The sequence below is a fragment of the Vespa crabro genome, chromosome 9 (genome assembly GCF_910589235.1).
Source record: "Vespa crabro chromosome 9, iyVesCrab1.2, whole genome shotgun sequence".
NCBI lineage: Eukaryota > Metazoa > Arthropoda > Insecta > Hymenoptera > Vespidae > Vespa > Vespa crabro.
In genome coordinates this window covers 4,177,501-4,190,000 of record NC_060963.1, presented here as the reverse complement: position 1 = coordinate 4,190,000, position 12,500 = coordinate 4,177,501, and the positions used below count along the sequence as shown (strand labels likewise).

At 27.7% G+C, this 12,500-nt stretch overlaps 1 protein-coding gene and 1 long non-coding RNA gene across 3 annotated transcripts in view; one reads left to right on the top strand and one right to left on the bottom strand.

The window, feature by feature from the left end:
• Nucleotides 1–12,500, top strand: part of LOC124427021 (zwei Ig domain protein zig-8) — a 28,400-nt gene that overhangs the window by 13,898 nt on the left and 2,002 nt on the right. For both annotated transcript variants that reach the window (XM_046969434.1, XM_046969433.1), the window contains exons 3-6: nt 911–1,077; nt 9,688–9,898; nt 10,344–10,471; nt 12,102–12,270. In XM_046969434.1, the coding sequence (XP_046825390.1) occupies nt 911–1,077; nt 9,688–9,898; nt 10,344–10,471; nt 12,102–12,270 (675 nt within the window). The remainder of the gene's footprint in view (nt 1–910; nt 1,078–9,687; nt 9,899–10,343; nt 10,472–12,101; nt 12,271–12,500) is intronic.
• Nucleotides 12,351–12,500, bottom strand: part of LOC124427026 — a 5,615-nt gene continuing 5,465 nt past the window's right edge. The window contains exon 2 of the long non-coding RNA XR_006942856.1: nt 12,351–12,500. This exon is cut by the window's right edge and continues 10 nt beyond it. This is a non-coding gene — a long non-coding RNA (uncharacterized LOC124427026).

Genomic DNA, 12,500 nt, shown 5'->3' with positions numbered 1-12,500 from the left:
GTACTTTGACGTTACGATTTATTGCACGTTACGAACTTACGAATTATTCTCAAATCTATCGCTCAACGTTAATCTACCGGAGGAGTTTTGAAAAGAAGAAAAAAAAAAAAAAAAAAAAGAAAAAAAAATTATAATATCCGATAACGAGAAAGAAAAGAAACTTTTCTTTCTCGTTCTTCTTATTTCATCTTCTTTTCTTACTTACTTACTTACCGTTCCCCGTTCGTTCGTATTTCTACCTACTCGAAATTAATTTCCGTCAACGCCTTCGACTCGCGAGATACTTTCTAATTACAATTAATATGAAAGTCTTCTTAATATTCATCACGAGCAGTCTCTCTCTCTTTCACTCTCTCTTTCTCTCTCCCTTTGCATTTAATTATTTCTCAGTAACGTCGTCGAATTTGTAAAATTATAAAAAAAAAAAAGAAAGAAAAGAGAACGACTTGAAACAAAAAATAATAATAATATTTTAAACGTCAATTATTAATCGTCCAATAATAAAGATAAACAGAGGCCAGGAGAGAGAGAGATAGAGAGAGAGAGAAAGAGAGAAATAAAAATTTGTATCCGACAAATAATAAAAATAGAAAAAAAAAAAAATAACAAAAAGACAAAAAGTAAATCTTTGATATATCCAATTAAATAACTATTCGATAAATATTTTGTTCAATTCTCAATTTTCTCAATAATGCCGAAGAAGAAGATCGATCGATTGTATCGAGCATTTTTCTTTCTCGTAAAAAAAAAAAGTAAAGAAAAGAAAAGAAAAAACAGAAGGAAAGGTAAAAAGAAAAGAAATAACGAAAGAAAAGAAATAAACAAAATCCAGGAAAAAAAAAAGGAAAAGACAAAGATAAAGCTGTCCTCGTTCCGATAATATTTCTTTGCTTTCTTTCTTCTTTTACAGGCGCCATGGTATCCTCTTTGCGAAACTTTCGTACCGACTTCTTGGAGGAATGGCCTACGCCAGGTACCGCGCCCATTTTCGACGCTTCCATGCAATCGAACTTCACCGGCTTAGTGGGCAAAACCGTGCATCTCGTCTGCAAAGTCAAGAACTTGGGAAACCGTACGGTAAGCCGCCAAGTTCAACGAATTTTCTTACCTTAGACGAGTTCCTTCTAATACCGTTACCGAATAATATCATTCTCAGCTTGGGAAGACCTTATATATATATACATATATATATATGTATGTATATATGTATGTATGTATGTATGTATGTATGTATGTATGTATGTATGTATGTATGTATGTATGTATGTATGTATGTATGTATGTATGTATGTATGTACTTTCCAACGGATCACCTTCTCCTACTTTTTACTTTACTTTTTACTTCTTTTTCATCTTTTATATTTGACAGACTTATAGAGCTAAGGATATTTTCAGATAAAGGATAGAAAATTTACGAAATGGCTATATGGATGAGAAGGTCGATCGATCGATTTAATCGGGATTCCTTCTTCTTTGTTTCTTTTTTTTTCCTTCTTCTTCTTCTTCTTCTTCTTCTTGTTCTTCTTCTTTTTATCGTTCTTCTTCTTCATCCTTCGATTCATTTTTCTCAACTTCTTTCTTTCTTTCTTGTTCCTTCTTTTTTTTTTCTTTTCCTCGTTTTCCTTTTTTTAATTTTTTTTTTTTTTTTTTTTATTGTTCTTTCCTTCTTTTTTCCCTCTCCCCCTCCCCCTACTATTCCTTTGCTTCAAGTCGCAAAGAAAAATTTCCAAAGAGCTTAAAAAATTTAAAGGAGCCACCATAGGCTGATCGTTTCTTTTGTTTTCTTTCTTTCTTTTTTCTTTTTCTTTTTCTTTTTCCTTTTCTTTTTCCTTTTCTTTTTTATCTTTTTATTTGAAAAATATTTTCGAAGAAAAATAATAACTCCTACGCGATTCTCTTAATACATACTTTTAGAAAATGTTAGGAAACATATTAGATCGATCAGATTTCTTTTTGCGTTTGATTATTATGAACAAATCTTTTTCAGATAAACGTTTCGATGTGCTCATATCATTTTATAAATATTAGAAATAGATAAAGAATATTAGAAAATAGTTTATATATTGTAATTATGTCGAAATGAAGCAAAAGATTTATGGAAAAGGAATTTGAAACTTTTAAATCTCTTTAATCTCACGTTAGAATTTTCTTCGAGAAAATATTATCTAAAAGAATTCTCGATGTCACTTTATATACGATTTTGCTAAAAATATCAAATACTTTAAAGGAATCAATACTTCTAAAAATTGTATATATATATATATAGAAAATTTTCCTAGATCGAGAATAATCCTTCTCATTAAAAATACATAACCTCATGTATCCACATGTATATAGATACAATTAATAATAATCGTTCTCGTTAAAATAAACAAGAAGCAAAAAAAAAAAAAAAACAGAAAGAAAGAACAAAAAACGAGAAAATAAACTGGAAGACATAACATTGGATAATTGAAAAGGGAAATCGTTCAAAGTATAATACTTAAATCGTACACACGTTTAATTAAAATACTGAAAGTATTTCTAATTGATCATAATTCTTTTCATTTAAAAATATACCTCGTATAATACGTACATAAATACCGTTAAATAATCGTAATTAATAATAATCCTTTACATTAAAGTAAATAAAGAAGCAAATAAATGGGGTAGGAAAAATAAAAACAACAAGAAAAAAAATATTAAAAATATTAAAAATATTAAATTAATAATTATTAATAGCTAAAAATAGAAAAAAAAATTCAAAAATTCAAACTATTTAAATACGCGTATGCGTATAATTGAAAAACAAAAAATATTCCTAATTAATATTAATCTTTCTCATTAAAAATATATCTTTATAATTGATATTTATACTTTCCATTAAAAAAAAAAAAGAATAATAATAATAATAATAATAATAATAATAATAATAATAATAAATAGTTCTTAATAATATCAAAACAAAAATGATTTAAAGTACTTGAATATAGATATATATATATATATATATATATATATATATATATATATATATTATACATATACATATATATTTTACATACATATATATATACATATATATAGTTAAAAAGGTACATGTAAGGAATGCGCAATTTCAAACTTAGATGATCCAAGATAAAACGTTCTTTCGTGAGGCCGAGTGAGTATTCATATAAATCCTTTTATCTCCCTCGCCTAGCCAAGAAAAAGGTGATATAGAGTTGCCCCCAACCAATCTACCAAACTACCCCGTTGCTTTCTGTTAAAAATCGAGCAGCCCCATTTTATATGACCATTATATACCCAGTGGGATTCGGAGAAAGCGTTAACCATTCGGATTACTCGGTTCTGCTGGACCATTCGTTCGACTTTATTCCTTCGAAACGAACGAAAGCATTTCCATTCATCGATATTCCTTTCTCTCTTCCTCTCTCTCTCTCTCTCTCACTCTTTCTCTCTTTCTCTTTGTCTCTCTCTCTCTCTCTCTCTCTCTCTCTCTCTCTCTCTCTCTCTGCCTGTCTACCTGTCTGCTTCATAGAAAAATCTTCTTCCTTTGGATTACGTATCGAACGATTCGTCGAATCGTTACTATGTTTGATGAAATCATTCTTGTAAAATAATAAAAAAGTAATAAAAACAAAAAAAATAAGTACACACACATATATATATGTAGGTATATTAATAAATAAATAAATAAATAAATATATATATATATAAATAAATTAAAATTGTTTTCCACGCATTTATCATTAATTTATCGTTAATTAAATTTCTTTTGAAGAATATATATATATAATAATCGTTATGTATATATATATATATATATATATATATATATTCACATATGAAATAATAAATTATTTTAACGTGTAATAATTACAATAGAGAAATTTAATAACAATTAGTAAATTAGGAAATTATTCCCAATATTAATCTCGTATTTATATCGTACATGAACGCATGAGATATCAAAATATATAACTAAATAATTAAATAAATAAATCATATCAAGGCTGATAGAAAATAAATTCAAAAGATATAATTATAATGAAAAAGGTTTACCGACAATTTTCATTATCCCATTGGAATATTATTTGAAGCACTTCGCACGTATATGTGTTCTCTGTCATAAGAGAAAAAAAAGAAAAAAAAAAAAAAAGAAGAAAAGAAGAAGTTAAATAAAAACTCTATTATAGAAAAAGAAAAGAAAATAAGAAAATTGTTAAATGAAACGAGTGTCGCGAATGTCGAGTATATATTTCTAGAAAGAAAAAAGAAAAATGAAGAAAGAAAGAAAGAAAGGAAGGAAGGAATGAAAAAAAAATGAAATTGGAAAATAATTATACGGCGCGAAAAAGGTTCAACAAAAAAAAAAAATTTTTTGAAATAATCTTGTTAGAAGATTGTTAAATCTCATTAAACATATGTTCTATCACAAATGTTACGCGAAACGTGTCAGAATTATCGAGATATATCTCTTCCTCTCAGAGTTTCGTGAATAGTCTATGTAATTCGATCATAACTCACTATCTATTGTCGATTGTTCAAGCTAATTAATTAATGCATTGTCCATTGGATAATGACGCATTGAACGTCGATTACGATTTTCGATTATCACAGACACGTACATACATATATACATACATACATACATACATACATACATACATACATACATACATACATACGTATATCACTTTGTTCGAAGATAAGTGTTAATAAAAATGTAAACTCGGTTTTGCACGATTAAACAATATCATTATCGTTACGAGAGTATCAACAATGGATTTCTTATCGTCCTTGAATAAACAGGGGAGTTGATTATGTATCTTCCTGTCCGGAAGCTGTCAGACACTCGGCCTGTCTTCTCTACCTTGTAGTATCTCTACCCTATATATCCTAACTATATCATATATCATAAGAGATCATGTTGCACCAACTTCTCAACGAAAATGATAAATGCTTCGAAATGAGAATTAAACTTAAAGCTCGAGTTTCCTTCAAGATTTTATTTAAAAGTGAATGAATTCAAAACAAAAACAAAGAAAACGAAAAAAACAAAATTAACTATTTTATATTTTTTATTTATCGATATTTTTAATTTATCGAACAATTGTTATAACATTAAATATTATTTTAATTCGTACTTAAATGATTTTTATATATATATATAAATTGGAATGATAAAAAAATTTTAAGTACAATTATTTCCCTATTTTCTATTTAATTGATTAATAAATGTATAACGCTTATTTATAAATCAACTTTAATTAACATTATTACTTTATAATACAAATTTTTCGATTTGATCGTTTCAAATAACTTGCATAGATTAATTCATCATTTTTAATATGACATCTTATAATGAAAATTCTAAATTCAATTATTTTAATCAATTATTGAATTAATTTTTATATCACAATATATATATATATATATGTGTGTGTGTGTGTGTGTGTGTTTGTCGGCTAAAATAATAAGAAAATGGCAGATTTTCAATGAGTTAGTTGGATGGATCCGATAATTTCTTTCATCATGACCGATTTCACGCGATGACACATGGATTCCTATGGAATATCGGCAAACAATAGTGCGACTAATGGCGATGACACGAACGCATCATCTCGAGAACTTACCCCCCGTATCCGGCGACGCACTGAGATAGGACAATGCGAAATCTCCATGGTAACGTTTTACTGTCGAGTGAAGTCAAATCACCGCAAATTCCATCTCTCCAAATCCTCTATCTATCGATCTATCTATCTATCTTCGAACATAAATCTTTCTCCCTCCCCCTCTTTCTCTCTCTCTTTCTCTCTCTCTCTCTCTCTTTCTCTCTCTTATAGTTAGTTAAAAGGACCAATTATTTCTTTTTTTAAATATTTCTGTCGAGAATTTCTTCATTTAAAAATAAATCATAAATTCTATTTAAAGATTCATAGACACTTTACTTATACTTAAGTACATTTAACACTTTATAAAATTAATTTATGTATACTATATAATGTATTTATACTTATATATATATATATATATATATATATATATTTATATATTAACTAATAACTTTATTAAAGTATATATTAACTAATATAGAATTTATAGTTCGTACAATATATATATATATATATATATATATATATATATATATATATATAGAGAGAGAGAGAGAGAGAGAGAGAGAGGGAGGGAGCAAGGTAGGAAGAAAGTAATAATTAAAGTTGATATCACATTTCATATTAATTTTTATATTAATAATAACTAACTATTAATTCAATAATCAAAAATAAATATAAAATCGTTCTATAAATCGTTCTAATTCTTAAATATATTAAAATGGATAATAAACTTATTTAATTAATATTAAAAATATCCTATAGACACACACACACACACACACACACACACACACACATAAAGTATTAGAATACAGAAATAATAAAAAAATTATAATATATATTCGCAATTATTATTCTTAATTATCGTTCGAAATATTTCAAGTCGATCGAACTATAATTTGATCGTCTGTCTTTCGGAAAGGATGCAAGAGAATGCAAGAGAGAAAGAAAAGAATAAAAAAAAAAGAAAAAAAAAAATAGAAAAGAAAAGAAAAGAAACAAAAAACAAAGGTAGCAGCTTTAAAGGACATTTTCCGTTCTACAAGAAAATTCCCTCTTCCTATCTTTGAGTGAAAAGAAAGAAGATCGACAAAGATAAAAGATATAAGATAGAAGAAGAAGAAGAAGAAGAAAGGAGCGAGGAGAGAGGAGAGGAAGAGGGAAGGCAGAGAGGGAGGAAGTAATAGAAGAAGGAAGAGAAAGAGAAGAAAGAGGTGATGAAGGAGGTGGAGGAAGTGGAGGAGGAGGAGGAGGAAGAGTTGAAAGCGTCCGAGTTACCCCTCTTTTAATCTCGAGATTTAATTCCGCGTTAGGACGGAATTGGTACACTGCGTCGGAGAAGTAGGCAATAAACGCTCACCACCCTTTCTTCCTTTCCTTCTTCATCCTCCTACTTCCTCCAGCTTTCTTCTACTTCCTTCTTTCTTCTATCACCTTTTTCCAACCCCATCCTTTTTTTTTTATCTTTTTCCAACCCCATCCTTTTTTTTTTATCTTTTTCCAACCGCCAGAGAAGAAATCGTTAACGCGATAGTTGATGGAATTTTCTAAGTACCGATATTAAAATGTATTCATTGGTACTTCAGCTAATAATACTCGATTAACAAGCCCTATTTATTTTTCTTATTTTTACCCTTTTTTTTCCTCTTTTTCTGGTTTTCTTTTTTTTCTTTTTTTTTTCTTTTTTTTTTAATTCATTTTACTCCGTTAGATCTTTCTGTTTCTCACTTTTTTTTTTGTTGTTGTTTCACTTATCTTTTTCTTCTTTTTCTTTTCTTATTTATTATCCCTTTTCCATCGTGTCAATTACGAACTGCAATATCTTCGTAACAATTGATCATTCCGTCATTATTTCATATTAATTTTATTAACTTCATTGTTCGTCGAAATTGATAATAAAAATTTTTGTTATCATTTTATTAAGTTTCAACGGTGATTGGAATGAAAAAGCTAAATGATAAAAAGGAAAAGAAAATAATCGTGAATAAATTAAAAGGTGCAAAGGTGAAAGAACTGGAAAAGCCAAGTTTTTGTTTCATCCCTTTAAATTTTCGATCGACGATAAAAAAAAAAGAAAAAAGAAAAAAAAGAAAATAACTTTTCGCAGTTACGTTTAAATCATTCAACGTGCGTTCAAAAACGCATGATTTATATATATATATATATATATATATATATATATATATATATATATATATACATACAATATATATGCTCTTTCCTACACGCTTCAACGTTCACTATACAGAAACCTTCAACTTCGTTAACATACTTTTTCGTATGATCTCGTGCGAAATTCCATATAACCGAGTGAATTACGTAGCTACCTCATTACCAACTTTAGGATGAAAAAAAAAAGAAAAAAAAAAGAAAAAGAAAAAGGGAAAAGAAAAAAAAAGAACCAAAAAGATCGTCGAGCACAAAATGGTTCCAATCGTTAAACAAAATTTTACCTTCTCGGGTTTAAACAAAACTAAACTGAACTAAACTAAACTAAACTAAACTAAACTAAACTAAAGTAACTCGTTAGCACGATTATATGACTGCAATATCAAATCGTTTTTGGACTAAAATAACTATTTAACAAATATATCAGTTTTATTTTCAAATTTCCTATATCTCTTTAAAATCTAAACTTTCTCTTTCAGTTTAAACCGATAAACGTGATATAATTTTAAAATTACAAATATCGAATAAAATCAATGAATAAACGTTTATATTATTTCTCTATAAACTTTTATATCAGAAAACTAATAACATATTTGATATTATTCCAATAAACTCATAACGAAATATTTCACGAAGAAAAATATCCAATAATTGTAAAATCAGATAAAATGTTTCTGAAACGTGAAATTTTATAAGGGGGGCGAGGGAAAAAAAAAAGAAAAGAAAAGAAGGAAGATTTCTATATTATTTTTCCCATAAATTATTACGAATTAGAAATGTAAGATAAAATGCATTAAAAATTATTAGATATATATATATATATATATATATTTACATTAAAAATTTATTATCTCGTGAAAAAAAAAAATTGTTAATAAAACATTTCGCAATTTAATTCTTTTCAATAAAATTTCGTTAATTGATTAAATTAAAATCCAATAATATCGTTTAACGTTTAATATCATTCGATAATTATTTATTATTTCCCGACGAGTTGTTTTGTTGTTTGTCACGAAAATTAAAAGACTTTCAATAGACAGACTAAAAACATTTCTGACTTCGATCGATGCTCAACAAAGTATAACTGCCGTTCTAAAGATATCGGCCGATAAAACTAAGTTTCCAGTCCATTAGCCGTTCCTTTGCTTCATCGATTTTAAATAGAGGAAGCTCTTCTCGGCAGTCGAGTAAATCGATAGGACGCACGTATATCCGTCATGGCTCAGATATTTCATTTAATTATTGCGCTGAGTATTGGATTGTATCGTAAAAATATCTTTTTCCTCCAATTTTTATATTTGCCCATATACACTTTTATATAATAATAATTATAATAATAATAATATTATTATTATTATTATTATAATATTATTATTATTATTATAATATTATTATTATTATTATTATTATTATTATTATTATTATTACTGTTACTATTATTATTATTGAGAGCTTTGTCAGGTGTAATAATCGTGAAAAAATTAATTTCATTTAAAACATTACACGTCGATTTAAAAATAATAAGGTTAAAGTGATTCATCAATTTATTCGATTCAATTTTAATATTATCCATTATTATTGTTATTATTGTTATTGTTATTATTATTATTATTATTATTATTATTATTATTATTATTATTATTATTATTATTGTTATTGTTATTATTATTATTATCATTTGAGAGCTTTGTCACGTGTAATAATCGTGAGAAAAATTTAATTCATTGAATATATTACAGATCGATTGTAAGTACGATCAAATTAAAATCAATTCATTCGTTTGTCCGATTGTATTGCAATAATATTATTCTTATTATTCTTATTATCGTCGAGAAGATTTTCGTAGATGTTACAAAAAAAAAAAAAAGAAAAAGAGAAAAGAAAAAAAAAAGAAAAAGGAAAAAACTTTTTATTACAGGTATCATGGGTGAGACATCGAGATGTACACTTATTAACAGTTGGTCGTTACACTTATACGAGCGATCAACGTTTCGAAGCTCAACACTTTCCGCATACCGAAGATTGGACTTTAAAGATACGATATCCACAGCGTAAAGATTCCGGGATTTACGAGTGCCAAATCTCGACGACACCACCTGTAGGACGTACTGTACATTTGACTATTGTCGGTAAGTCAAATGACAAACATATTATCGATATGCTTTATATCAATTTGTTTACAATTTTTATTTTCACTTTTTTCTTTTTTCTTTTTTTTTTTTTTTTTTTAATCCTTACTTTTACATACTCTTTGTCAAAAAGTATAAGCAAAAAGTGAGATCATCGGTAAATAATATAACGAGCAAACGTTACGAACGATATACTTTTTTGTCGGTGATTATAAAAATACGATAAAATATATATATATATTTTATCGTATCGAAAAAAAAAGAAAAAAAAGAATAGGAAGCAGAAGAAGAAGAAGAGGAAGAGGAAGAAAAAATTAGACATATCGTGACCCTTACGAATAAATGTAGATTCAATGTGTAATATAAGAAAGAAAATTATATGATAGGACAAATAATAAAATTGTTACGAATCAAATCTAATCCATCGTTAAATTTTCATTTTCAGAACCAGTTACTATCATAGTAGGTCAGCCAGACCTTTTCGTTAACAAAGGAAGTACGATCAATTTAACTTGCATCGTTAGATATGCTCCGGAACCACCACCGTCAATGACCTGGAGCCACAATAGCGGAGTAAGTCTTTCATATTGATATTAACGTTCATAATGAAAATTATTATTTGATTAAATATTTTTCAATAATTTTTCTTTACAAGAAACAATAAAATAAATGGCTAAATCACGATAAAATTATCATTATATATTCGATTAAAGCTTCTCAACTTTATATATATATATATATATATATATATATATATATAAAGTTTTTTTTATATATATATATGTATATGTATATATGTATATATATATATATATATATATATATAAAAATTACATTGTAATAATGTCTAAGACGATTTAACATTCAAATTATGATAATACAATTTTTCTATTATTTCCATTTTATTTTTATTTATTTATTTCTCTTCTTTTTTTTTTCTTCTTTTTTTTTCTTTTAAATTTCCAAAAGAATGAATCATTCGTAATAAAAGACTTATTACGAAAGAAATTCGTCATTTGCGAGATTATTTGGGCTCGATATCAGCCAGTAGGTCATGATTGTAAGGCAAAGTAATGTTAGAAGTCTAACGATAAATAGGACTTCTCATTCCAATTTCCGAAGTAAAAGGGGGAAAAGAAAAAAAAAAACAAAAAGAAAAAAAAAAGGAAAGGAAAGAAAAAAAGAAAGAAAGAGGGGAAAAAAATGAAAAGAAAAATAAAAAGACGAAGAAGAAAAGTAAGGCTACAGCATTGCACATTTCACAGGCGAATCTACTATTGTGAAAATTTTCAAAGGAAATATGCGAAAAGTATGTCGTGTATACATACACGTATATACATACACATATATACATACACCCACGCGTATACGTACACGTGTATAATAAGTAGATGTATATGTACACATCTACACACACACGCACACACACACACACATATTTATATAGTTTTCACAACGTTTCATGAAGCTCGAAGAGACTCGAAGAAAGCAACCTTTTATTTTCCATCAAAGCTTCGTCATCGTCGACGTCGCCGAGCACAAAGAGCTCTCTAACTCCAACAGAAGAAGAAAATTAAGAATATTATTCTTTTTCTCTTTCTCCTTTTTTTCTTTATCTTTTCCGTTCCAAGAAGTTCACGAGAGACACGCGCTCCTGCACATAGATACACACACACACACACACACACACACACACACACACAGATACGCACATAAAACATAAGACACAAACATGCACATACACACAGTAAGAAGAAGAAGAAGAAGAAGAAGAAAAGTTTCTATGGCAGCGAGTAAATTTATTAGAAAATTAACGTGATACTTTCTTCCTTTAGTTGTATACTTCAATAAATAAGAAAACTTGTTATATTCTTAACTTTTAATTAGAAAAAATAATCGATGATCATAACCGACTGATAAATATTACATCTTCGTTTAACGACCTAAACAAATGATAGTAAAAAAAAAAAAAAAAAAAAAAAAAAAAAATATATATATATATATACATATAAATATTAATGTTAATTTTTTTTTATTGATGTTAACTATTAATCGATGAGATGAAAACGAAAAGAATAGGGAGAAAAAAAAAGAGGAAAAAGGAGAAACGAAAAATGGAAGCAAAAAAAAAAAAAGATAACCGTGAGAAAAGGAGAAAAATACAACAACGAAATTCCAATCTTTTGTTCATTCATTTATTTAGATTATCAATTTTGACTCGCCTCGAGGTGGCATCAGCTTAGTTACGGAAAAGGGCCCAGAAACTACGAGTCGTTTGATGATTCAAAAAGCCGTTCCGAGTGACTCTGGGATATATACTTGTGAACCGAGCAATGCAAATCCAAGCAGCATAAAGGTCCACGTTGTTAATGGTAAGTGCTTTCGTGAAGTCCTCCTTCACCTTCCGTTCTCTTTCTCTTTCTCTCTCTCTCTCTCTCTCTCTCTCTCTCTCTCTCTGTCTGTCTCTTTCTCTCTCTGTCTCTCTGTCTCTCTTCTTCATTCTTTATTTTTATTTTTCTCTTTTCCTTTGTTCTTTTTTTTTTGTAACTCCTTCTCTTTTTCTTTCGCGTAAGCTCCAAAAGCTCCTTCGACGTCCCTAGGT